The sequence below is a fragment of the Drosophila ananassae genome, chromosome 2L (genome assembly GCF_017639315.1).
Source record: "Drosophila ananassae strain 14024-0371.13 chromosome 2L, ASM1763931v2, whole genome shotgun sequence".
NCBI lineage: Eukaryota > Metazoa > Arthropoda > Insecta > Diptera > Drosophilidae > Drosophila > Drosophila ananassae.
In genome coordinates, this window is record NC_057927.1 from 8638778 (window position 1) to 8662638 (window position 23861).

The following is a 23861-nucleotide window of genomic DNA, read 5'->3' on the forward strand; positions in this document are numbered from 1 at the left end:
AGAATTAAGAAATTCCCCTACGTTGTGCAAAGTTCCCCTTGAATGATGAAGTTTATGGCTTTAGATGATTTCCAAACTGATCCATCTTATCAGAGTTCTGGGAATTTCTTTCATTATCGGCAGTACCGATGGAGTACCGATAACCATTAGTTGGGCTTAGGACGAAATTCGATTATCAAGCGGATATTTACAACAGCCGGATCGGTTTATGGAGTTCACGTGGCCGCTTCATTCAATTAGCGATTGAAAACCTTCAAATCACATAATGCCCTTTTGTTTTGAGGCGCCATTTGATTTATACGATTAATCTAAGGTCTGGAAATATGAGTTACCGCGTCGAATTTGACATTATGCTGAGTAATTCTCTGGAGAACCAAACGTTCAAGAGTATAATTGTCGAGATATTCGTTACTATCGAGATTCCCAAGTTTCCCTGAACCGAGTCTAAGAGTAAGATTATTTCGGGAAAAATCCCCAGCATTAATGAGAATGGTAGCAATTTTTTCAATGGTTATTCAAAGAGTTATTGGGCTATAATACTTCCGAATTACCCCTGGTGAGGTTCTTAAGGAGGCTTATGAACATATTATCAGATGAAGGGCAGTCCAGCCACTTGAGACTTGTTATCAGCGCAAGTATCTCGAAAGGCCTCACTTATTCGACATTATCTTAGCCGGGAACTTGTTACCACCTTGTTGAGCCGGTACATGCTCTCGGTCAAATTCGCGATATGGAGCCATCGAAGCGGTTATTTACGGCCAAATGGCGCTTTATGGCTCGCCTAAATTGGCCTAATCTTTATGCCCTGTGCCCAGTGATAAGATGCCCGATCTCGCTTAAAAGAGACGTTAAAGTGTTTTGGGGACTCAGTTTTTCGCATTTTCGCCATGGGTCGCGTTCTATTCGGGAGGTTGTCCCTGTGTTTGGTCGTCCTGGTGGCCGCCTCGATCCAGGCGGCCGTGGTTCGTGAGTTCCCGCCTTTCGAGCAATTCCAGCGCTTGGAAAATCCCAATCAGCGAGTGGTTCCTCTCGCCGACGATCCCAACTACCGGCTGCCTAACGAAACGATTCCCGTGGAGTACGATGTTACCCTGACCACTAATGTCCACACCGGCGACACTCATTTCACGGGCGTTGTTGCCATCACCGTGAGTGTCCTGACCAAGACTTCAAGCATTGTGATCCATGCCCGCCAGCTGGAGAACTTCACGGCCACCGCCCAGCAGCTTAATGTCGAAAATGCCGAATTGCACACCTTGACCAGTACGTACGAGGAAGAACGAGAGTTCCTTACTCTCTTGAAGACTGGGCTGGAGTTCCCAGAAGACACCACCTGGCTGGTGACCATCAACTACGAGGGCAACCTACGTACGGACAATGGCGGCTTCTACCTGTCCACCTACACTGACGACGAAGGCAACACCAAATATCTGGCCACCACCCAGTTCGAGAGCACCGACGCTCGCCACGCCTTCCCCTGCTACGATGAGCCCTCCAAACGTGCCAACTTTACCATCACCATTAAGCACGATCCCTCCTACAATGCCATCAGCAACATGCCTGTAAACGAGACTACATCCAGGTATGTAACACCCTTCGGGCTACCCCGCGAATGAGTGTTTTGTAACTCACTTAAGTGATATGGAACTCATAGAGCGCCTTTATGACTCTACGATTTCACGTGTTTAAAACGGTTACCTAATTTCTTAGAAGTATTTTTATCACCTTAATAAATTGTACTGGTATCTTGCCATTGACCCGCCAATCAACTTTATAGCCATTACGCATCACTTTTTAAATTTGAGTGTTAAAATTTTGAGTTTTCAATGACTAAGAAAACAATTAAAAATATTTCTAGATTCCTTATTTCTCACATAAGCCATTAATAAAAATATGACTACCATCTACTACTAATTATTGACAATCAATGATAATTAATATTGAATGAGTAGTAATAATTTATTTATTTAAATTTGTCCCGCCAGTTCTGGAGTGACCTCCTTCCAGAAGACCGTGAACATGCCCTCCTACCTAGTGGCCTTCATCGTCTCCCAGTTCGTGTACACCGAAGGCGAATTCAACAAACTGACCCAGCGCGTGTACTCCAGAGAGGGAACCCTGGGCGACCAGGAGTGGGCCCTGACTAACGGCATGTTGGTGGAGAAGCGTCTTTCCGACTACTTTGGTGTGCCCTTCCAGCTACCCAAGTTGGACCAGGCTGGCATTCCCGACTTTGCCGCCGGAGCCATGGAGAACTGGGGTCTGGCCACCTACCGCGAGGAGTATCTGCTCTACAACCCCGAGAACTCCACCATTAACACTCAGACCAACATTGCCACTATTGAGTCCCATGAGGATGCCCACATGTGGTTCGGCGATCTGGTAGCCATCGAGTGGTGGAGCTACCTGTGGCTGAAGGAGGGCTTTGCCACTCTATTCGAGAACCTGGCTGTGGATCTGGTGGGTTTATTTGATCCATCAGCTTTCTCTCGGGCTCTTTAACTATTCGTTTGTACGTTTCGTAGGCCTATCCCGAGTGGGACATCTTCCAGACCTTCCATGCCGGCTCCTACCAAAGCGCTCTGGTATACGATGCCAGTGCCAGTGCCCGTCCCATGAGCTACTTCGTCCAGAAGCCTTCCGAAATCGCCCTGCTTTATGACTCTGTGTCCTATGCCAAGGCAGGATCCGTGTTGAACATGTGGCGTCATGCCCTCACCAACAAAGTGTTCCAGCGTGGTCTTCACAACTATCTTGTGGACAAGTAAGTGTTATAAGTACATACAGTCATATATTCATCATATTTATCCCTACGTTATCCCTTAGCCAATACACTGCTGCCAATCCCTCCAAACTCTTCGACGGTATAGCCAAGGCCGCCGTTGAGGAGAACTATGCCGTTCCAGCCACCATTGCTGAGATGATGGGCAGCTGGTCCAACCAGGGCGGAGTTCCTCTTCTGACTGTAACTCGTAATTACCAGAATGGATCCTTCACCATTCGGCAGGAGGTCTACACCAACGACAAGGACTATACCAACGATAAGCTGTGGTACGTGCCGGTGAACTATGCTGATGCCTCGAAATCGGACTTCCGCAACACCGAAGCCACCCACTACTTGCTGAACCAGAGAGAGATCACCGTGAACGCCAGCCTGGACAACGCCAACTGGCTTCTCCTGAACAAGAAGCAAGTATTCTACTACCGTGTCAACTACGATGAGACCAACTGGCAGCTGCTGATTGACTTCCTGCTGGCGCGCCCTCACAAGATCGCTCCCGAGAACCGCGCCCAGTTGATCAACGACCTGTACCGCTTCGCTACCAGTGGCCGCGTGTCCCATTCTACGCTGCTGCAGCTGCTGACCTATCTGCCCAAGGAGGATCAGTACTCGCCCTGGTCGGCGGCCAACACAGTGATCACCCTCTTTAACCGCTACCTGAGCGGCGACGCCTCGTACTCCAACTTCCAGTTCTACGTAAGCCAGTTGGTCAGCGAACAGTTCGACAAGTTCGGAGTACTTGATCTGACTGGAGAGCAGCACCTGGTTAAGTACACACGAAACATTCTGATCAACATCGCTTGCCTGGCCGGAGTGGAGAGCTGCCTGGCAGAGACCACGGCCAAGCTGGAGGCTCTTGTGGATCAGGGTACCGTCATCGAACCGAACTTGCAGTCGCAGGTATACTGCAACGGCTTGAAGAAGGCCGACGACAGAGTCTTCGACTTTGTCTTCAAAAAGCTGATCGACTCTAACGACCAAGCCGAGCGCCGGCTCCTGATCTCCTCCCTGGGCTGCTCCCAGAGCACCACCCAGCTCGAGAAGTTCCTGAACAGCAGTATTGACGATAGCCTGCGCACCCAAGAGAGAATCACTGTGCTTAGCCCAGTGTACTCCCGAGGCGAGGTGGGTCTTCTGGCCGCCATCGACTTCCTAGATAAGAACTGGGAGGCCTACGGCCAGCTGAACTCAGGATTTGGTGGAGTAAACCCTCTGTATAGTGACATTCTGGGCATCTCTGCCTATGCTGTTTCTGCTGACCAGCAACAGGCAGTGCAGAATCTAGTCGAAAAGGTCAAGGACAGCGAGTACGTTCCGAGCACGCTGCAGGCCAGCGTGGAGGCCAACTTCAAGGCAAACAATGACTGGCTCACCGCCAACAAGGAGCCCCTGGTGTCCTGGATGGCCGGATACCGTACCGGCGGTAGCTCCGCCCTGAATGCCTCCCTGCTGGCCACCGTCCTGTGCTTCCTGGCCGCCAAGCTGATCTAGATCCATACCTAGCGTCCTCTAAGTTAGTCATAGTTATTTGCTCTTGTGCCACAATAAATTTCAAAAAATACTTTAAACCTGTTAAATTTACAATGGCTTTCTTGGTTTATGGCCGTGAATTGCGTTGTCGAAAGTGCCGAAGAATCGGCCGGATAAGAATGCTGATCTCATAAATTTCCCCGTCTTTAAGAGAACTATAAATACGTTCGTAATCAACCTTGGCAACTAAAGCCACTTCTCGACACTAAGAATATAACAATAACGTCTTCCAAGGTCTTATTTGTTATTTTATATAATTCATATACCTTGTTAAAGATATGAGTGCCTAAAACAAGTGAAACGTATATTCATAAAAAAACAAAAAATTTTTATATAATAAAGAGGATAAACTATATTATGTTGAAGGAACAGTTACGAGAAAATATGTAAATGTTGAAATTTTGCCGTATAATCTTTTCAGTGATAAACCCTCATGAGTACAGAAAACACAATCCAATTTGGCAACGGCCTATCCAAAGTTCTTTTAACAGAGATAGCAACTCATGGTCGATAAGATTGGAAGCAGTACATCGCTAAAAAAGTGCACCTGGAAATGCACCACCATATGCAGACCGATGCCAGACTGGCGTAAATCACGCGCCGAATCCTTATCATGATTATCGCCCCTAATCCCTTTATCTAGTGAGAATAAAGCATTAAGATTGGAGATAAGCATCAGATAATACAAAAAAAGCACAAATTTCCACCTAGAATCTCCATATATACAGGTACAAACCCATAGAGCTTTAGTCGACGAATAGATCCGCAGGAAACCGAAACTTTGGAGAAGTAAGTATTGCAGTTCTACACAAGTTATAAACGAGCAAAACTCCGTTCTATCAATGTTTGCTTTAATCAAGATTAGGATTAAAAGTTGCACAATACTTAAAGTATTATTTTATCCTAGCGAAAATGATTGCCCTGCGAGTGGCATTCTTTCTGGCAGCCTGCCTGTCCTTGACGGCTGCAGACACCCGTCCGTTGATCCTGGATGAAGTTCAGCCCCCGGTCACTTTAGCCACCGAGCTGGCCGACTACCGACTGGCCAGCCACATCCTTCCCGTCAGCTACAACATCACGCTGCGGCCGTACCTTTTGGAGTCCGATGGCCTCAAGCGCTTCACCTTCGACGGTGAGGTGCACATCGAAGTGGTTCCGACTGAGATCACCAACTCGGTACACCTCCACGCCAAGAACCTCACTTTCTCGGTAAGCGAGTACTGGGCCAAACCCGCTCAGGGAGTGGCTACTCCGGCCGGGACAAACTTCAATGCCGCCAACGAGACCAATCCGGACACGGATATTGTGAAGCTGACCACGGCGGCTAATTTGGCGGCGAATACTCCGTACATCCTGCATTTCGTTTACACTGGTCTTATGGAGGACGACATGCATGGGTTCTACAAGAGCTACTACGTGGATGACAACAATGTTACCAAGTGCGTAAATCCGAAGTGACTCCAAAAAAACTCCCTCTTAAATAATCCACTTGCAGATGGCTGGGATCCACCCAGTTTCAGACCAACCACGCCCGTCGCGCCTTCCCCAGCTTCGATGAGCCCAAGTTCAAGGCCACCTTCAACATCACCCTAAAGCGCTACAGGACCTTCAACTCGGTCAGTAACACGCGTCTGATTGGATCCTACCCTAGCACTGAAGCGTAAGTTTTGAAACAAACCTCGTTCTTTAAACCATAATGGCTGGTTTATCATCAAAATCTTAACAGTGGCTATTTCGAGGATGTGTTTGCGACCACGCCCATTATGTCCACCTACCTGGTGGCCTTCATCATTTCCGAGTTTGCCGCTCGCACGGACGACAAGTTCCGCGTATTGGCCCGCCCCGAGTACTATGCCCAGACCCAGTATCCCTACAATGTTGGTATCGAGATCCTGCAGAAGATGGGCGAGTACCTGAATTTGGAATACTACACTCTTGGAAATGACAAAATGGACATGGCAGCTATCCCCGACTTCTCGGCCGGTGCCATGGAGAACTGGGGTCTTCTGACCTACAGGGAACGCAGTCTGCTGGTGGATGAGTCCGCCACTACCCTGGCCTCCCGTCAGGCGATCGCCGCCGTGGTGGCTCATGAACAGGCCCACATGTGGTTCGGCGACCTGGTCACCTGCGAGTGGTGGAGCTACACATGGCTTAACGAGGGATTCGCACGGTACTTCCAGTACTTTGGCACCGCTATGGCGGAGGACAAGTGGGAGCTGGAGAACCAGTTCGTTGTAGACCAGATCCAGTCGGTTATGGCCATGGATTCGACGAACGCCACCAACCCGCTGACCGACCCAAATACCTACACCCCCGCCCACCTGAGCCGCATGTTCAACAGCATTTCCTACAATAAGGGCGCCACATTCATCCGAATGATGAAGCACACCATGGGAGAGGATGAGTTCCGATTGGCACTGCAGAGCTATCTTGTCAAATAGTAAGTTTCTCTTAATAAATAACTTTTTTTAGTTTTAAGTTTTTATAAACTGTAAATAATTGATTCGACGTATATCATTAATTGAAAATTACTTCTCCCTTCAAGCTCTCATAAGTCATCGCGTCCCGAGTATCTACTGGCGGAATGGCAAAGCACTTGGCCGGATCGTTTTAAAAACAGCTCCAAAGAAATCTTCGAAAGCTTCACTACCCAGGTGGGCTATCCGCTTGTAAATGCTGAGCTTTCCAGCGATCGCATGTCAGTCCGCTTCACCCAGCAGCGATTTCTTTTGAAGGAGAATGATGGGTCCAATGCCAGTCTGGTGTACTCCGTGCCCATAACGTTCACAAACAGTATCAGTCCTAAATTTTACAACACCACGACAAACTTCATTCTTAACGGCACAGAGCCCGAAACTTGGAATTTCCACCATGCTCTGGATTGGATTATAGTGAATGTCCAACAATGTGGATACTATCGCGTTAACTACACTGAAAACAACTGGCGCTCCATCCAGTCTCTTCTTGCCAGTAATAGCTGGGGTGGGGTACATGAAAACAACCGAGCTCAGATAGTCGACGATCTTTTTAACTTGGCTCGAGCTGGACTAATATCTTACAACCTAACTCTGGATGTGATCGAGTACCTGGAGACGGAGACCCATTACATTCCCTGGACTTCCGCCTTCAACGGTTTCAGCTTCCTGACTATCCGCCTGGGCAACGACACCGCCAACTTCAATAGCTACATCCAAGCGCTTACACAGAAGGCGTACAACAAGCTTGGGTTCAATGAGACGGAGTCTGATACTGCCTTGGACATCTACCTGCGCACCAAGGTTCTGTCCTGGGCCTGCCGCTACGGCAGTGCCGACTGCATCAACCGGGCCAAGACCTACTTCCAGTCCCTGTCAACCGTGCCCAAGAACATCCGAGCCACAGTGTACTGTGTGGGTCTGCGCGAGGGCGGTTCCACCGAGTTCGAGGCTCTATACAACAAGTTTAAGGTCGAGACCGTGGCCACCGAGGAGACCCTGCTGCAGAACTCGTTCGGCTGTGTGAAGACCCAGGCCCTAATTGAGCGAGTGTTCAACCTGATCCTTAGTGACGAAATCCGTCGCCAGGACAAGTCCTCAGTGCTGGCCACTCTCTACACTGAGAACAACGAGAATGTGAGCCCGGTGTTTGCCTTGGTCACCCAGAAGTTCGAGGAACTGGCTGAAGCGTAAGTGTTTTAGGTACCAGTAAGCAGATTATTTTCATTGATTTGTATTCTTTGCAACAACAGAATGGGCGGATACTCCGCAGTGGCGACTGTCATCTCCAACATCGCCGCCCGCTTCACCACCGAACAGCAGTACGCCGATCTCCAGAACTTCAACAAGAATAGTGGATCCAAATTCGGATCCTCCCAGGCCACTCTTACTGCGGCAGAAGCCACCGTTTCCGAGAACCTAGAATGGGCGCAGGCGAAGCTGGGTGTGTTCCGCAGCTACCTGGCTGGACGCAACGGAGGCGCTATGGCCAATGCTCTGAGTGTTCTGAGCCTTCTCCTGGTGGCCCTGGCAACCGTCATGCGCCAATAAGCGCCACTGCTTGTGATTAGGAAAATGATCGTTCCGATAACCCGTATTTACAGCTAGTAGTAGTAGCTTGTAGTTTCTTTGTTCTTTACGGCTAGACACAAATAGATTTGTCGAAAAAATATACTAAATGACTTAAAAGTGTAAATAAAGATTAGAAGTATGAAATTTGATGCCAAACTTGAATTTAAACTTTATAATTTCAAATGAATAATGAATTTTATCCGAATTTACCCGAAGAGTCACTTATTGCAGATATGGCTCATAGCAATCGCAACGAATTCTATTCTCCCAAGACACCATTATTGAACCTACAAAAAAAGCCCCAGAGTCATCAATTGGCCGATGACGGACTGCGTAAATCACCGCCAGAAACTATTATCGCGGCACACCATTATCGCCGCTTAATCTGTAGGCCAGGCCAAAACTTTATCTGGCGAAATAAAACGGTTAAGGCTGTAGATAGACCATTGATAATAAAAGTCCCCATCTGCTGCCCGGATACCCATATATATTGGGTGTCGGACCAGGCGTCGATTAGTTGTCGAACCGAATCGCGACCCAAGTGGCCTGCGAAAGACTTAAACCTATTTCTAGTTCCGGGGCCGTCGTGAAAAGTGAGTGTTTCGGGGATTACATAAGATTTATTGGTCTGATGAAATTCGATTTCTACAAAAAAAGTATAGATCCTGTTAAATAACTTATTCGCAGGCTCGTTTAAGAATTAATATCAACTGGCGACTATTTTTTACTATTTTCCAACTTAAAAAATTTTTCTATCAGTTTGTGCGATTTTAGGTGTTAACAATAACCATATATAATAGGTGCAACTGCAACTGATGTTCCAAAAATCTAAATTCTTATGTAATTGATTAACACACAATTGACACACGATCGCAATTTTTTTGGATACCGAGAATTAATTTAACTTTTTTCTGAATGGATTTAAAAGTTGTTCTAATATTTCCCGAATTTATATTTATTTCCAGCACAAATGTTTTCTCTGCGAGTGGCATTCTTTCTGGCAGCCTGCCTGTCCTTGACGGCTGCAGACACCCGTCCGTTGATCCTGGATGAAGTTCAGCCCCCGGTCACTTTAGCCACCGAGCTGGCCGACTACCGACTGGCCAGCCACATCCTTCCCGTCAGCTACAACATCACGCTACGCCCGTACCTTTTGGAGTCCGATGGCCTCAAACGCTTCACCTTCGACGGTGAGGTACACATCGAAGTGGTTCCGACTGAGATCACCAACTCGGTGCACCTCCACGCCAAGAACCTCACTTTCTCGGTAAGCGAGTACTGGGCCAAACCCGCTCAGGGAGTGGCTACTCCGGCCGGGACAAACTTCAATGCCGCCAACGAGACCAATCCGGACACGGATATTGTGAAGCTGACCACGGCGGCTAATTTGGCGGCGAATACTCCGTACATCCTGCATTTCGTTTACACGGGTCTAATGGAGGACGACATGCATGGGTTCTACAAGAGCTACTACGTGGATGACAACAATGTTACCAAGTGCGTAAATCCGAAGTGACTCCAAAAAAACTCCCTCTTAAATAATCCACTTGCAGATGGCTGGGATCCACCCAGTTCCAGACCAACCACGCCCGTCGCGCCTTCCCCAGCTTCGATGAGCCCAAGTTCAAGGCCACCTTCAACATCACCCTAAAGCGCTACAGGACCTTCAACTCGGTCAGTAACACGCGTCTGATTGGATCCTACCCTAGCACTGAAGCGTAAGTTTTGAAACAAACCTCGTTCTTCAAACCATAATGGCTGGTTCATCATCAACATCTTAACAGTGGCTATTTCGAGGATGTGTTTGCGACCACGCCCATTATGTCCACCTACCTGGTGGCCTTCATCATTTCCGAGTTTGCCGCTCGCACGGACGACAAGTTCCGCGTATTGGCCCGCCCCGAGTACTATGCCCAGACCCAGTATCCCTACAATGTTGGTATCGAGATCCTGCAGAAGATGGGCGAGTACCTGAATTTGGACTACTACACTCTTGGAAATGACAAAATGGACATGGCAGCTATCCCCGACTTCTCGGCCGGTGCCATGGAGAACTGGGGTCTTCTGACCTACAGGGAACGCAGTCTGCTGGTGGATGAGTCCGCCACTACCCTGGCCTCCCGCCAGGCGATCGCCGCCGTGGTGGCTCATGAACAGGCCCACATGTGGTTCGGCGACCTGGTCACCTGCGAGTGGTGGAGCTACACATGGCTTAACGAGGGATTCGCACGGTACTTCCAGTACTTTGGCACCGCTATGGCGGAGGACAAGTGGGAGCTGGAGAACCAGTTCGTTGTAGACCAGATCCAGTCTGTTATGGCCATGGATTCGACGAATGCCACCAACCCGCTGACCGACCCAAATACCTACACCCCCGCCCACCTGAGCCGCATGTTCAACAGCATCTCCTACAATAAGGGCGCCACATTCATCCGGATGATCAAGCACACCATGGGAGAGGCTGAGTTCCGATTGGCGCTGCAGAACTATCTTGTCAAGAAGTAAGTCGCAGTTTCCATTCGCATTTCGATCAATATGATATAATACATAATTTATAAATATTGAAACTAATCTATTCTATTCCTTTAGCTCTTATAAGCCATCGCTTCCTGAGTACCTTCTGGCGGAATGGCAGAACACCTGGCCCAACTCCAGCTATAATGAAAGTTCCAAGGACATCTTCGAAAGCTTCACCACCCAGGTGGGCTATCCCCTGATCAAGGTGGAACAGAATGGAGACGTCATCCGCTTCTCCCAGCAGCGGTTCCTCCTGAAGGAGAACGACGGCTCAAACGCCAGTCTGACCTACACTGTGCCCATTTCTTACACCACAGATTTGGCGCCCCAATTCACAAATGTCACTCCGAAGTTTATCCTGCGCAGCAGTGCTGCAATGAATGTGAATTTTGTCCAGGCTCCTAAATGGATTATTCTGAACTTACAGCAAACAGGTTATTACCGAGTAAACTATACGGAATCCCTCTGGCATGCTATTCATAGTCAGTTGGCCAGCGCCAACTGGGGCGGAATACACGAGAACAACCGAGCCCAAGTAGTGGACGATCTCTTCAACCTAGCCAGAGCTGGACTCCTGTCCTACAACCTTACACTGGATGTGATCGAGTACCTGGAGACGGAGACCCATTACATTCCCTGGACATCCGCCTTCAACGGTTTCAGCTTCCTGACCATCCGCCTGGGCAACGACACCGCCAACTTCAATAGCTACATCCAAGCGCTTACACAGAAGGCCTACAACAAGCTAGGGTTTAATGAGACGGAGTCGGATACTGCCTTGGACATCTACCTGCGCACCAAGGTTCTATCCTGGGCCTGCCGCTACGGCAGTGCCGACTGCATCAACCGGGCCAAGACCTACTTCCAGTCCCTGTCAACCGTGCCCAAGAACATCCGAGCCACAGTGTACTGTGTGGGTCTGCGCGAGGGCGGTTCCACCGAGTTCGAGGCTCTATACAACAAGTTTAAGGTCGAGACCGTGGCCACCGAGGAGACCCTGCTGCAGAACTCGTTCGGCTGTGTGAAGACCCAGGCCCTAATTGAGCGAGTGTTCAACCTGATCCTTAGTGACGAAATCCGTCGCCAGGACAAGTCCTCAGTGCTGGCCACTCTCTACACTGAGAACAACGAGAATGTGAGCCCGGTGTTTGCCTTGGTCACCCAGAAGTTCGAGGAACTGGCTGAAGCGTAAGTGTTTTAGGTACCAGTAAGCAGATTATTTTCATTGATTTGTATTCTTTGCAACAACAGAATGGGCGGATACTCCGCAGTGGCGACTGTCATCTCCAACATCGCCGCCCGCTTCACCACCGAACAGCAGTACGCCGATCTCCAGAACTTCAACAAGAATAGTGGATCCAAATTCGGATCCTCCCAGGCCACTCTCACTGCGGCAGAAGCCACCGTGTCCGAGAATCTACAATGGGCGCAGGCCAAGCTGGGTGTGTTCCGCAGCTACCTGGCTGGACGCAACGGAGGCGCCATGGCCAGTGCCCTGAGTGGGCTGAGCCTTCTCCTGGTGGCCCTGGCTACCATCCTGCGCCACTAAGCAGAAGTGAAGATTAGGTGCAATCGGGTCACGCGGGCCCATAAAGTATTTGTACCTCGTAAAATAAAAAACTATAAAAACGTAGATAAGACCGAAGTCGTATATTCAGTATATTGGCCAAATCGATCATACACTAAGCCTAAATGACCTTCTTGACAACAAATTTTACAATCTGATTAGTCCTATTACCCGTTTGATGATTCAGCCCACAATCTTTACGGGATTTCATTGAGCTAAAGTGCCTATTGGCCAATCAACCAATATAATCGTCGTAAAGCCATCGATTCGTTTTAGAGTTGAAAACTATTTTTCGCAATAAGTTAAAACTAAATTAGTGAGCCAAGATACTAAAATGTTGTGAATACAAACACAATCGATCATCTTAGGTTGCCAAAAACCTGGCAACTTACTTGATTTATTGACTTAATATTTTATAACATTAAAAAAATTTCTGGGAATTCGGGCGATTCATTTGGTATATTTAGATTAAAGTGATGTTGCTACTCATAGGAGCCGTAACGCTTATCACGCCTCCAAATCAATTTTTCTTCTACGAATCATAAATGATTATGAAGTTGATACCACTGTGGACTTTAAGCTTTTTTATGAAAGGGGACATAATTGGTAATATATTTTTATACCCTTGCAGAGGGTATTATAATTTTGGTCAAAAGTGTGCAACGCAGTGAAGGAGACATCTCCGACCCTATAAAGTATATATATTCTTGATCAGGATCACCTCCTGAGTCGATATAAGCATGTCCGTCTGTCCGTCGGTCCGTCTGTCCGTCTGTCCGTCTGTCTGTCTGTCTGTCTGTTTCTACGCAAACTAGTCTCTCAGTTTTAAAGCTATCGAGTTGAAACTTTGCACACACCCTTCTTTCCCTTGCAGGCAGTACATAAGTCGGAACGGCCGGGATCGGTCGACTATATCCTATAGCTGCCATATAACTGATTGATCGGAAATGCCATAACTTCGTTGTTTTTCAAGTTGGAAGGATGGGACTTTCTATGAATTCTAATTTAGGCAAACGTATACGATCTGCCAAATTTTATAAGTATCGGCCGTCTATATCCTATAGCTGCCATATAACTGATTGATCGGAAAAGCCATAACTTCGTTGTTTTTCAAGTTAGAAGGATGGGATTTTCAATGGTTTCCTCTTTGGGCAAAATAATTCGATATGCCAAATTTCATAACGATCGGACGACTATATACGATCCGCTACATATCTAATAATATAAGATGCGTGGCGCCACCTACCGGAGTGTAACTCAACTGCAAGGGTATATAAACTTCTGCTCCGCCCGAAGTTACCTTTCCTTTCTTGTTAATAAAGAATTATTATGGGCTAAAATCGTTTCGGAAATGAAAACTGTTTTATTTCAGCTTGGTGACGAAGCTTTTACTTACGGTTGAAGAAACTGAAAAAGATTAAAATTATGATTCCAAGTATTTTACCAAAGTTGAGTGAACATTTTTTATCTTAAAGCAAGTGCCCCTTAAATCATCTGTTTAGAAGACATATGTACTGTGTGCTATTATTTCCCTAACCAACCACTTAATTTCACACGATGATAAGTTGGTAAATATTAGGTGATAACAAATAACAGAGAGAGGTGTGATTCCCGCTTTAATCGCTGGCAGAATATATAATCTAATCATCAGATTGTTTTTTCATCGGGGAGCGACTGTTTTTTTATTACGCCGATCTCTCCAGTTCTGGAAACACCGCCGGCATGACCAGTTCGCCATCCCGTTCCGTGGCCTTTTGGTCTTTGCTTGTTTTCTTGATTGGCTCTGTTTTGGGCTTGGACTTCAGGCTGAATGGTAGTGTTGTGCCCTCCTACTATAATCTGACCATCGGTGTGCTGAGAGACTCTAGCGACCCGACTCTTTTTGATGGCGAAGTGAGCATAACTGTGCGGGGGGTCGGCCCATCGCCGATCCAACAAATCACTTTGCACGCAGATACGCTGGAGATATCGTCATGCCGTTTGCTGGACGTCGGAGGGGGCCTCACAGGTGGCTCAGAAGTGGAGACCGTCGATATCAGCCGGATGATTTACGAGGCTGCCACCCAACAGGTGACAGTTCCACTGACGCAGCCCCTCGAAGTGGGTAGGGACTACATCGTGGAGTTCAAGTACACCGGGCGCATTCGGACGGACATGGCTGGATTGTTCTCCGCCAGCTATGAAGAGGCGGAGACTAATACCACCAGGTGGCTGGCTCTCACCCAGATGCAGCGTATCAATGCCCGCTACGTGTTTCCCTGCTTCGACGAGCCCGCTCTAAAAGCCAAGTTCCAGCTTCAGATAGTCAGGCCGAGTGGTTACCAGACCATTGCTAATACCAAATTGGCCAAAACAACTCAATCGGGGTGAGCACTCAATCCTTCTGCATTATAAAATATATTGTAAATGATTCTAAAATTTCAGGTCGGATCGGTTTGTAGACAGTTTTGCAGTAACTCCTGCGATGTCTACCTATCTTCTGGCTTTCATGGTTACCGGGTATACGGCTCGAGGAAATACAAATGAATTCTCAGTCCTTTCCCGCCCAGAGTTCTACAACAACACAGAGTTCAGCTATGAGGTGGGCCAAAGAGTGATCCAGGCCTACAACGCATTGTTTGCTCTTCCCTATGCCGAGCTGGGAAACGAGGTTCTTCAATATGCCAGTTCTCCTCGGTTTCCACACAACGGAATGGAAAACTGGGGTCTCATCATATATAGGTTTGTACACAGACAACGAAAAATATATGTCTGATATACGGGTATATGTCTGTATTTTCTGTCCTAATAGTGATGATGTTCTGGTGCGAATTCCGGGATATACTGATGACTGGTCCGACAAGGAGTTCGCAATACGGATCATTGCCCATGAGACGTCTCACATGTGGTTTGGAGACAGCGTGACATTCTCCTGGTGGAGTTACTTCTGGCTGAACGAGGCTTTCGCCCGTTACTACGAGTACTTTATGGCCCATCAGGTGAGATCCGTTGTATGATGTTCACCTGCCTATCTTATAGCAACATCCGCATAGCTTTATCCGGAGTACCACCTGGACGAACAGTTTGTAGTGCGACAAATGCAATTGATTTTCGCAACGGATGCCAGGAACAGCACCCAACCCATGACCAGTCCCGAGTCAGATATCCAAACCCCCTCCCAGATAGCCTCTAAGTTTAGTGCCATCGCCTACGCCAAAGGAGCCTGCATTGTCAGGATGTGGAGGAACTGCATGGGAGATGAAAACTTTAACGCTGCCATCCGGGATTATTTGAAACAATAGTAAGATAGTGGTAAGGTAGTAATGTACAGGTCATAACTCTAAAATCACTTTTATTTTAGTCAATTGTCGAACACAGAGCCCAGAAACTTGTTTTTCTATTTGTATGAGCACTGGCCTGCTACTCCGGCAGTAAATTTGGAACACTTCTTTGCCGATTACACGGAACAAGTGGGATTCCCCATGCTGATTGTAAACGTCACCCGTCAGTATCATATAGTCCACATCGAACAGATGAGATTTCTCCTGAGCCCGGGGGATGGCAGCAATGCTACCCTGAAGTACACCGTGCCCCTCACCTATGCCACCAACCTCCACCCCAATTTTGACAACTTAACTCCCTCCGCCTATTTGCACAAGGTGGTGGACATATTCCAGTTGGAGTTTGATGATCCCATCGACTGGATTGTTCTGAATCTGCGTCAGTCCAACTACCAAAGGGTCCTATACGACACAACTTTGATGGCCAATCTGCAAGTAGCTCTGGCTGCCCGGAACCACAGCGGGATTCCCGTCGAGAACCGCGCCCAGATGATCGATGATTTCTTTAACTTTGCCAAAGTGGGCTATCTGGATTACTCCGAGGTATTTGAGTTTCTGGAATATCTGAGTAGTGAAGTGGACTACGTACCCTGGTACGCTTTCTTCGAGAATCTCCAATCGGTGGCCAAGCGTCTTACACCTGAGCAGTTGCCCAGTTTCAGGAGCTATCTCGAAGATAACACAGAGGCTGTTTTTGATAAGTTGGGCGTGGATTGGAGCGAAGAGGAAGACACTCCCTTGGACGTGGCCAGTCGCAACAAGGTTGTAGCCTGGTTAAGCCGGTATCAGGCCAGTGGGTGCAGGGACCAGGTCCATGAGATGATCACTGCCTCTGAACCAAAGAAACCCTCGCCGGACTACAGACAGACCTTTTACTGTGCGGGCAGCAGCCAGTTCTCCGGATTCATGTACGTTTGGAAGTTATTTTTAGAAGAAACCCGTCCCACGGAGAAGCAACTCTTATGGGCTGCCATGAGCTGCACCAGGGACTATGAAACGCACTACTACAAATATATACTGGAAAACGCTACCACTGTGGAGATGAAGAAGGTAGGCATAGCTACATTGTACGAGGAGAATCCGGATTTGGTTGAGCCTATCTTTAAAATGATCACCACGAATATTACTAAACTGGCTGTAAGGTACGTTGAACTGATTTTTTTTTTACAAAAGACATATTTTTAACGAATAGATTCTTATTACAGCTTAAACAGCTGGTCGGAAACAGCCGAAGTAATCGGCGATATGGCTGAGTACTTTACCACACGAGTACAACAGCAGCTCTTACAGGACTTCTACCAGAATAATCAGCAGCTTTTTGGCCAGTCGGCTACTGTGTTGTCAAAGTCCTTGGATTCGGTGGAGGCCAATCTGCAGTGGGCCGAACAACGACTCGGTCGTCTAGTGAGCTTCCTGGCCAAGCGAAACAGCTCTAGTTTCGTTCATGCCACTTCCTTACTGCTGCTGCTTTTGTCCAGCCTGGCTCTGATTGCTATTAGTTATTAAGCTTGTGCATAAAAGAAATAAAGAAAGATTGCGCCGCGGGGGAAATGCCCTTTTCGTGTTCGCAATTACTAGGCAAAACGTCAAAAAGGTTTTGGCCGGCTGCGAGCTTTATTAGGCCATAATTCACACAGCCGAGGAGCGAGCCATTTCAGCGGCATCCTCCGGCGCGGGTCGTTGGTATAAAGGTCCTGCGACTGCTGCTTGCGTCTTCCATTCCACGATGCTGCGTCACCTGCTCCGCCACGAGAACAACAAGCTCTTCGTCCTGATCCTGCTCTACTGCGTTCTGGTCAGTCTGCTGAAGCTTTGCTCCGCCCAGGCGGATAATGCGGTCTCCTCTTCTGACAATGGTAAAGACTGACTGTGGTTGGATCCGAAGCGTGATTAGAATGTTCTCCCCATTTCAGATATCACGCATCTGGGGGACGACTGCCAGGTGACACCCGTGATACATGTCCTGCAGTATCCTGGCTGTGTGCCCAAGCCCATACCTTCGTTCGCCTGCGTGGGTCGCTGTGCCAGTTACATTCAGGTGGAGTTAATATGTTTCTTCTGTGTGCAGTTTAATTACAACTAATTCTTATAGGTCTCCGGCAGCAAAATCTGGCAGATGGAGCGCTCGTGCATGTGCTGCCAGGAGTCTGGCGAACGTGAGGCAGCCGTATCGCTTTTCTGCCCCAAGGTGAAGCCCGGCGAGCGGAAATTCAAGAAGGTTTTGACCAAGGCGCCCCTGGAGTGCATGTGTCGGCCCTGCACCTCTATCGAGGAGTCTGGAATTGTGCCCCAGGAAATCGCTGGCTACTCGGACGAGGGTCCCCTGAACAATCATTTCCGGCGTATTGCCCTGCAATAGATCGCCCGTCACAGTCACATAACTCCAAACTTTGAAATAAATTAAATTTGCCGTATTTGCTTGTCCACAGTGAGAATCAAACAAAGTTCTATATCTTAATGGGAATTTTTTATAGTAAATAAAATTATGTAATGTCTGATCTTGATTAGCCCTGTTTTTAAGACCATCAAATACCCCTAAAAAGTAAAACTCGCATCATAGGATTTAAATTTATTTGTCAACTAACAAATCTCATGTCATTTGCTACTAGTTCTCTAAACGGTGTATCGCCACTCCACCTAGAAATGTAGATGCGTATCGAGCGAAAAACAAGGATAGTCTTTACACTTTAACTGGATCTAACGAATAGGAGCTTTTCGGCTATTAAATAATCATTCCCCCTACAAATACTCGACGATATCGCATTTTATGGATATATTCGGACAGCTCTGGCCCACCACACTGCGGCCCCTATAATTTGGGCTCTTCTCGGTGAGCAGTTTCCGGAAGATGGGGAGGATGGCCGTTTCGCCTTCGAGGAGCTCTGTCTCGCTGCTGGCCCCAAAGATGCTGCTACTTTCGTGCTTGCCCCCGCGCTGCTTGCCCCTTTGCTTCTCCGCCGGCGCCACGTTCGGTGAACTGTGGTGGTGGGCAGCATACTGAATGTTCGAGTTGCGGCTCAGCTTCCGGGGCACAGCACATTGCTCCGCCCTGGTGATCTGTGGCGGCGGGTCACGCTCCCGCTCACTGTCCGTCTCGCTCTGACAGACGGTGCCCTTTTGCGGCTTCGGCCGGTGCTTATTCCGATTCTTCTCCGACACGGACCGCTGGATCGGCGAGGTGGTGTTGGGGTCGTAGGCCATGCCAATGCTGTGCCCATGATGCTCCGTGCAGCGCTGGGGACTAGCATAGTTTCTCGGCGATTGGCGCTGCTTGGCGTGGGAGAGCGTGTGCGTGTCCCAGAGGTCGCTCTGGGATACCACGAAGTTGGACTTTAGAGCGGCGCCCATGCTGGTGCGACGATGATCGGAAGTAGTGGGAGCTGAAGGTTCAAAGGATTGTCGATGAGTATGAAGCCTCTTGTTATTATTTCATAAACTTACTTTTCATCACTCCTGGAGTACTGGGCTTGGACACATGCGGGCACATGTTGCTCAGCTCGGACTGGGAGGTTGAAATATTCGTAGAGGAGTTACGGTGCGAACTACTGTACTTGGGGCGGGCCGTTGGTGTTTGGCTGCCACTATCGTAGTGCCGGGAGGCGGTGGACTGACGTCGCTCTCGAAGATTTTGGCAGTCCCCGCTTGTACTCCTCTTTCCGGCAGTGCTGGTTATGCTTCCAATATTGTCGTCCGTTTGGGCCGACACCGAATTTCGTTTCTCCAAATGCCGGTGATGTTGCTGCTGGTGTTGCTGTTGCTGCATTTGTTGATGTTGTTGCTGCTGGTGTTGCTGTTGCATTTGCTGCTGCTGTTGGAGATGCTGTTGCAGCTGCTGCTGGATGGGTTGCATCATGGTGGCAGCTGGGCCATGTGAATGATGTTCCACAATAGACTGCTTTTTCTTTTTGCTATTTAAAAAATAGATATTATATCTGGAAATCAGACTGTATGTAGTAACCTACGGAGGCAAGGAAGGAGCTACGGCAGTCGACTGCACCGATACAAAGGAGTTGTCCATCTCCACGTGGGTGGAAGTTACGCTATCCACAGAGGTCAATTCGGTAACTTCTATGACAAATAACATGAACACATTTGTATGGAAACCTCCTTCGCCCATAGTTTACCTGTAGTGCTTGGCATCTCCCTCCTCACCGGAGGAGCCGACAATCTGGCTATGTCATCGCTCAGGATGGGATCCAGCTCACTGGCCCCGTTGGAGCCACCACCTCCAGTGCAGGTTACGCCGTCAATCCACTTCCGAGCCTCCGGTCCTATTTTGCGAATCAGGGCCTGCAGCTCATTCTCCTTCTCCATGAGCGCCTTACGGAAGCGACAGTTCGTGTTCTTTACATCCCGGAGGCGCTGCTCTAGCTCGCAAACGGAAGAATCCCGCCGGTTCTTCGACATCGGCCTCAAAGTGGCCCGCACCCTCTTGTCTACCACGCCCTGGGGGTTTCTCTTCAGCTCCACCAGCTGAAAAGTTGAACATTTTTGAATTTTTGAATGGAAGTGTTGCTGCATTTTGGATACACATAGGGAAGCAAAACTACGGATAGAACAGTTGGGGGAAGAAGGCAGCAGCAAGCATATAGAAATATCTCTCTATAAACTTGCCACTTTTTGGGGAGAATGGTTTTTGGAATTCTAAAGTCATAGTTAGTCTGTAGTGTTTGGAGAACTGTTTTGAAATATCGAGTACTTGTTGTTTCTGTATTAAATGTAACAAATGTGATGTAAAGAAACGACAATGGTCCGATCGGTGTGGTATATTATATAATCAAGCCGATCGGATCATCGCCAGACTGCAAAACAACAACAACGAGTTTACAATGTTTAACAGCTACAAAAACTACAAAACTTCCTTACTACCAGTCTTACTTTCGGTACGAACACCAAACACAAAGTGGCTGTCGTACAAAAAATGATAAAAAACGAGAGTAAGACAAAAACTAAATCCTTGCGGTCAGAAAGAACCAAAGATATAGCCGCTCCAGCCAAGCAGGTGATGAAAACATTGTAAACCGAGAAACCAATATGCTTGGAATCGTTCAGGGCGGGTATGGAAACGTGACGTGTTTCCCAGGCCAAAAATGCGCCAAAGACCTAGATAATAGGTTAATTATATAGTTAATGGGCTTAACATCATGATTTAGTAATGAACTACCCACCAGTAGGAGGCCCTTGTAGGCATAGATTATGCTCACAAAAATTGTCATGTGCTCGGATTGACAGTACTCGTTTTCAGGGATCACCAAGACGTCATCAATGTTCTCATGGTGCTAGAAATTACAACATTAATTATATTATATATTATATTATACATCACAAAATTCAAGTATTTACCCTCGGTTCCAACTGCTTCGTTTCTCGGTAGAAAGGATCCGCTATCTGCCAGGTAGTTATTATCGCTATGTCTATGGCCAGGAGGACACCCACAACCATAAACAGCTGATAGTCCTTTATAACTTTCTTGTTTAACTTCAGGTCGGTGAAAATAGAGTGGACTCTCCAGGTTTTCGAGAACATGGCTCCAAAACTAAGGCTGAAGCCTGCCATCAAAATCCAAGCTCTGGCCGTGCAAATGTAGGGAAAAGCAGCAACACTACTCAAGGTAGTGTCCAGACCCAGAAAAATAATGCTCAAATAGGTCAGCATGCAGCCCACTATGATCAGGTTGTTCAGATGCGGGCTTGACATTTTGATGTACCTAAAATGGAATATGGAATATTAAATATTTATAGGCTCGAAAGAAAAATTTAGTCGAATTGTCACCTTTGATTGCGGTACTTGATGTTAAAGGCCAGAAATACAGTTGCTATAATCACGCCTATAACCGAAGCACTGGCCGATACTATATAGATGGTGGGATTAACCTGACTGTGTTCTATATAAATCAGAGTTCTGTCCTTGGGAGGGGTCTTTCCCACCCATCGGACAGGCTTGCCAAGACTCAGATCCAAATGCGATTTCTGCGAGTGGTATTCGCCAATTTTCTCCATTTGGCCCAATTGAAATTGGTTTATTAAAATGTTTGCCTTCCGCTCGTTGTTGTAAAAGCGAACAGGTCCCTAAAAATGATTCAGTTAAGATCGCTTTCATATATAATTTAAATAGCGTACCGTCACTCCCTCGAATGAGGTATTTCGCAGAGCCTCCAGAAATACACTCTCCCAGTCCTTGACACGGTAATCGAAGTGGCTCAGCAGATCTTCACGTTTCTCGGCCACATATTGTATAGCCAAAGCGGCTGCCCAGATTCCATCGTAGGTATAGCCATGGAATCGGGAGTACTCGGTGCCCCTTAGACGGTCGTACTCAACCAGGTACTCATCTGCAGTCTGTCCAAGAATATTTCAAGCCCAATTGGGATAAGAAAATTTAATTTACTTACAATTCCCGCTACAGTAATGTCGCCGCTCGTGGACAGAGGCAGTAGATCCACCAGAATAGCGCCCTCCAGGGCCGTGGATATCTCTTCCACAGTGCATTCGCTGTCCTGGGTCACATTCCACCATTCGGTGGAGTAAGTTGCCATGATTAGCCACTGATAGGCTCGACCATACATGTCCAGTCTGTTAATGAGCAATAATTATTTTCAAATTTCTTATTTTCATCTTAGAAAAAACCAACTGACTTGTAGGCCTCACAGAAGGCTTTTCTTGCAAAATGCTCGTTAAAGTTTCCCAATATGATCCTCACATCCTTTTCCCTTAACTTTTTCAGGGACTCGGCTACATCGTTGACAAAGCTCTGGGTCTCCACCACCTCCACCTCCATAGAATCCAAGTCGGCCACCATATGATTGTGGGGCAGAGAATACCGCGGCTCGTTCTGGTACACAGTGCCCACCCGCGTCCAATTAAATTCCTTGAGGAGTGCCAGGCGCGGCGCATTGAAGGCATTCTCCGAGGGGACCACCCGGAAGAAGTTCGGAAACGCATCCTTGGTGAACATAGGATGCGTGTCAGCGTAGCTCAGCTGGGTGAGGTGCCAGTGCTTGCTGGCCTTGGCAATCGGATCGGTGACGTGGGTGCAGGCTGCTCCAAAGAGCATCACTTTGTTGGGACCAGAGTGCATCATGTCAAAGAAGGATTTTACACCCACGGCGGCATTGCACTGAAAGAGACAAAGTGTACATATTGTAAAAACTAACAATTCTTTCTAACAATATCGAGTTCAGGGTCTCCGCCAGCTGGTGCAGCTAGTGGAAGTATTTTATACCCTTTGTTAACTCTCACCTGCGTGTCGTTCCACCACATGTGCAGCCTATAATTGGCCAGTATCTTGCCATGCTCGTTGACATGGCCTAGGGCTAGCTTCACGCTTGGCATAACCCCGCGACCAGTGTAAGAGTTTTCCACGCCGTCACCATAGGGAAAGAAGCCCGCAATATAGACGTCCGATCGCTTGGCAGTCCTGCCCCAGGCGCTCCAACCGCCCGCGAAGATCAAAAGAACGAGGAGGAGCTGACTTGCAGGACGCATCCAATTCCGTCGATGCATGTTGACCGCGTGGCCTGCAAAACAAGTCTGAACGTTAGAAAGGTAATTCGAGGACATGAACTTGGAGTTGTAGCAGTGGGTGGGAGGGTAGTTAGCTGTGGGTGGTGGCACTAAATGGGCGGTGGTGCCCGAGGCCTTCGCAGACAAGGCTGCGTCCAAGGAAGCGTATATTTGTTGCAAGTTCGCATGCAATTTGAAAAGGAACAAGGCTGAGGCCAGTTCCAGCAAAATTGCTTTAAATTACAGCAGTATTTGGTCATTAGAAAGTCATTTTGTATGCTTTCACCGCCATACATAATTTACCAGCCTCAATATCTTTTTTACCAAACAGTCACTACGTTTACAATTAAATCTCCACTTTGATCTCCTGGAATAACTCACCAGCTTAGTTTTCCTATTAGATGGAAATTATTTAACAATCGCTGCCATTTTTTATCTGTTTCATTAATTTTAATCTCCGAGCGATACTTTTGCAGTTGCGAGGGTCCGAAAAATTATGTATCCCCCTGACTTGACACTTGGCTGACAGGAGGAATATGAGGGCGGAAGTGCGCATGTCCCCGAACCGAAAGCTTGACAGCTCCCTTGGCCTAG

General features: G+C 47.8%; 6 protein-coding genes across 10 annotated transcripts; 5 read left to right on the forward strand and 1 right to left on the reverse strand.

Annotated features, from left to right (window-relative positions):
* The first annotated feature begins 844 nt into the window (after positions 1–844).
* On the forward strand, positions 845–4359 carry LOC6500817 (aminopeptidase N). The gene is made up of 4 exons (XM_001953939.4): positions 845–1582; positions 1986–2460; positions 2526–2764; positions 2827–4359. Exons 1-4 carry the CDS (start codon positions 888–890, stop codon positions 4271–4273), a joined length of 2856 nt encoding a protein of 951 aa, XP_001953975.1. The 5' UTR covers positions 845–887; the 3' UTR covers positions 4274–4359.
* A 682-nt stretch (positions 4360–5041) lies between these two features.
* Positions 5042–8523, forward strand: LOC6500819 (membrane alanyl aminopeptidase). 2 transcript variants are annotated; one of them, XM_001953940.4, is made up of 6 exons: positions 5042–5101; positions 5220–5751; positions 5808–5972; positions 6039–6755; positions 6861–7979; positions 8043–8523. In XM_001953940.4, exons 2-6 carry the CDS (start codon positions 5225–5227, stop codon positions 8338–8340), a joined length of 2826 nt encoding a protein of 941 aa, XP_001953976.1. In that variant the 5' UTR covers positions 5042–5101; positions 5220–5224; the 3' UTR covers positions 8341–8523. The 2 variants fall into 2 exon arrangements, with proteins under 2 accessions (XP_001953976.1, XP_032305750.1); XM_032449859.2 differs by lacking the exon at positions 5042–5101 and having other exon boundaries at positions 5204–5751.
* A 325-nt stretch (positions 8524–8848) lies between these two features.
* Positions 8849–12511, forward strand: LOC6500821 (membrane alanyl aminopeptidase-like). Its single transcript, XM_032449860.1, has 6 exons — positions 8849–8954; positions 9327–9858; positions 9915–10079; positions 10146–10862; positions 10951–12066; positions 12130–12511. The coding sequence occupies exons 2-6, from the start codon at positions 9332–9334 to the stop codon at positions 12425–12427; spliced, it is 2823 nt and encodes a 940-aa protein (XP_032305751.1). The 5' UTR covers positions 8849–8954; positions 9327–9331; the 3' UTR covers positions 12428–12511.
* Positions 12512–14136: 1625 nt separating this feature from the next.
* On the forward strand, positions 14137–17358 carry LOC6500822 (aminopeptidase N). Its single transcript, XM_001953943.3, has 6 exons — positions 14137–14811; positions 14870–15166; positions 15237–15423; positions 15478–15725; positions 15786–16907; positions 16971–17358. Exons 1-6 carry the CDS (start codon positions 14168–14170, stop codon positions 17269–17271), a joined length of 2799 nt encoding a protein of 932 aa, XP_001953979.1. The 5' UTR covers positions 14137–14167; the 3' UTR covers positions 17272–17358.
* Positions 17359–17488: 130 nt separating this feature from the next.
* LOC6500823 (bursicon) lies at positions 17489–18269 on the forward strand. Its single transcript, XM_001953944.4, has 3 exons — positions 17489–17621; positions 17679–17803; positions 17858–18269. The coding sequence occupies exons 1-3, from the start codon at positions 17492–17494 to the stop codon at positions 18122–18124; spliced, it is 522 nt and encodes a 173-aa protein (XP_001953980.1). The 5' UTR covers positions 17489–17491; the 3' UTR covers positions 18125–18269.
* A 53-nt stretch (positions 18270–18322) lies between these two features.
* LOC6499759 (gamma-aminobutyric acid type B receptor subunit 2) lies at positions 18323–23795 on the reverse strand. 4 transcript variants are annotated; one of them, XM_001953945.4, is made up of 13 exons: positions 23649–23795; positions 23004–23281; positions 22400–22881; positions 22157–22337; positions 21885–22103; positions 21538–21833; positions 21109–21472; positions 20934–21044; positions 20644–20868; positions 19890–20238; positions 19728–19833; positions 19207–19673; positions 18323–19145 (listed from the first exon to the last, which is right to left on the reverse strand). In XM_001953945.4, exons 2-13 carry the CDS (start codon positions 23265–23267, stop codon positions 18505–18507), a joined length of 3705 nt encoding a protein of 1234 aa, XP_001953981.1. In that variant the 5' UTR covers positions 23268–23281; positions 23649–23795; the 3' UTR covers positions 18323–18504. The 4 variants fall into 4 exon arrangements, with proteins under 4 accessions (XP_001953981.1, XP_032307755.1, XP_032307754.1 ...); XM_032451864.2 differs by having other exon boundaries at positions 19728–19830; positions 20632–20868; XM_032451863.2 differs by having other exon boundaries at positions 20632–20868.
* Positions 23796–23861: the final 66 nt, after the last annotated feature.

Excerpts from the sequence above, each read along its gene's own strand:
- LOC6499759 (XM_032451863.2), bottom strand. The coding sequence starts at position 23,267 with ATGCATCGACGGAATTGGATGCGTCCTGCAAGTCAGCTCCTCCTCGTT. Across the intron at positions 21,834-21,884 it reads CCTCATTCGAGGGAGTGACG|GGACCTGTTCGCTTTTACAA; the intron begins GTACGCTATTTA and ends AATCATTTTTAG. Across the intron at positions 20,869-20,933 it reads CCTACAAGGGCCTCCTACTG|GTCTTTGGCGCATTTTTGGC; the intron begins GTGGGTAGTTCA and ends CCTATTATCTAG.
- LOC6500821 (XM_032449860.1), top strand. The coding sequence starts at position 9,332 with ATGTTTTCTCTGCGAGTGGCATTCTTTCTGGCAGCCTGCCTGTCCTTG. Across the intron at positions 10,863-10,950 it reads CAGAACTATCTTGTCAAGAA|CTCTTATAAGCCATCGCTTC; the intron begins GTAAGTCGCAGT and ends CTATTCCTTTAG. Across the intron at positions 12,067-12,129 it reads TTCGAGGAACTGGCTGAAGC|AATGGGCGGATACTCCGCAG; the intron begins GTAAGTGTTTTA and ends TTGCAACAACAG.
- LOC6500822 (XM_001953943.3), top strand. The coding sequence starts at position 14,168 with ATGACCAGTTCGCCATCCCGTTCCGTGGCCTTTTGGTCTTTGCTTGTT. Across the intron at positions 14,812-14,869 it reads GCCAAAACAACTCAATCGGG|GTCGGATCGGTTTGTAGACA; the intron begins GTGAGCACTCAA and ends CTAAAATTTCAG. Across the intron at positions 15,726-15,785 it reads CGGGATTATTTGAAACAATA|TCAATTGTCGAACACAGAGC; the intron begins GTAAGATAGTGG and ends CTTTTATTTTAG.
- LOC6500823 (XM_001953944.4), top strand. The coding sequence starts at position 17,492 with ATGCTGCGTCACCTGCTCCGCCACGAGAACAACAAGCTCTTCGTCCTG. Across the intron at positions 17,622-17,678 it reads GGTCTCCTCTTCTGACAATG|ATATCACGCATCTGGGGGAC; the intron begins GTAAAGACTGAC and ends TCCCCATTTCAG. Across the intron at positions 17,804-17,857 it reads GCTGTGCCAGTTACATTCAG|GTCTCCGGCAGCAAAATCTG; the intron begins GTGGAGTTAATA and ends TAATTCTTATAG.
- LOC6500817 (XM_001953939.4), top strand. The coding sequence starts at position 888 with ATGGGTCGCGTTCTATTCGGGAGGTTGTCCCTGTGTTTGGTCGTCCTG. Across the intron at positions 2,461-2,525 it reads AGAACCTGGCTGTGGATCTG|GCCTATCCCGAGTGGGACAT; the intron begins GTGGGTTTATTT and ends TACGTTTCGTAG. Across the intron at positions 2,765-2,826 it reads CACAACTATCTTGTGGACAA|CCAATACACTGCTGCCAATC; the intron begins GTAAGTGTTATA and ends GTTATCCCTTAG.
- LOC6500819 (XM_001953940.4), top strand. The coding sequence starts at position 5,225 with ATGATTGCCCTGCGAGTGGCATTCTTTCTGGCAGCCTGCCTGTCCTTG. Across the intron at positions 5,973-6,038 it reads TCCTACCCTAGCACTGAAGC|TGGCTATTTCGAGGATGTGT; the intron begins GTAAGTTTTGAA and ends AAATCTTAACAG. Across the intron at positions 6,756-6,860 it reads CAGAGCTATCTTGTCAAATA|CTCTCATAAGTCATCGCGTC; the intron begins GTAAGTTTCTCT and ends TCTCCCTTCAAG.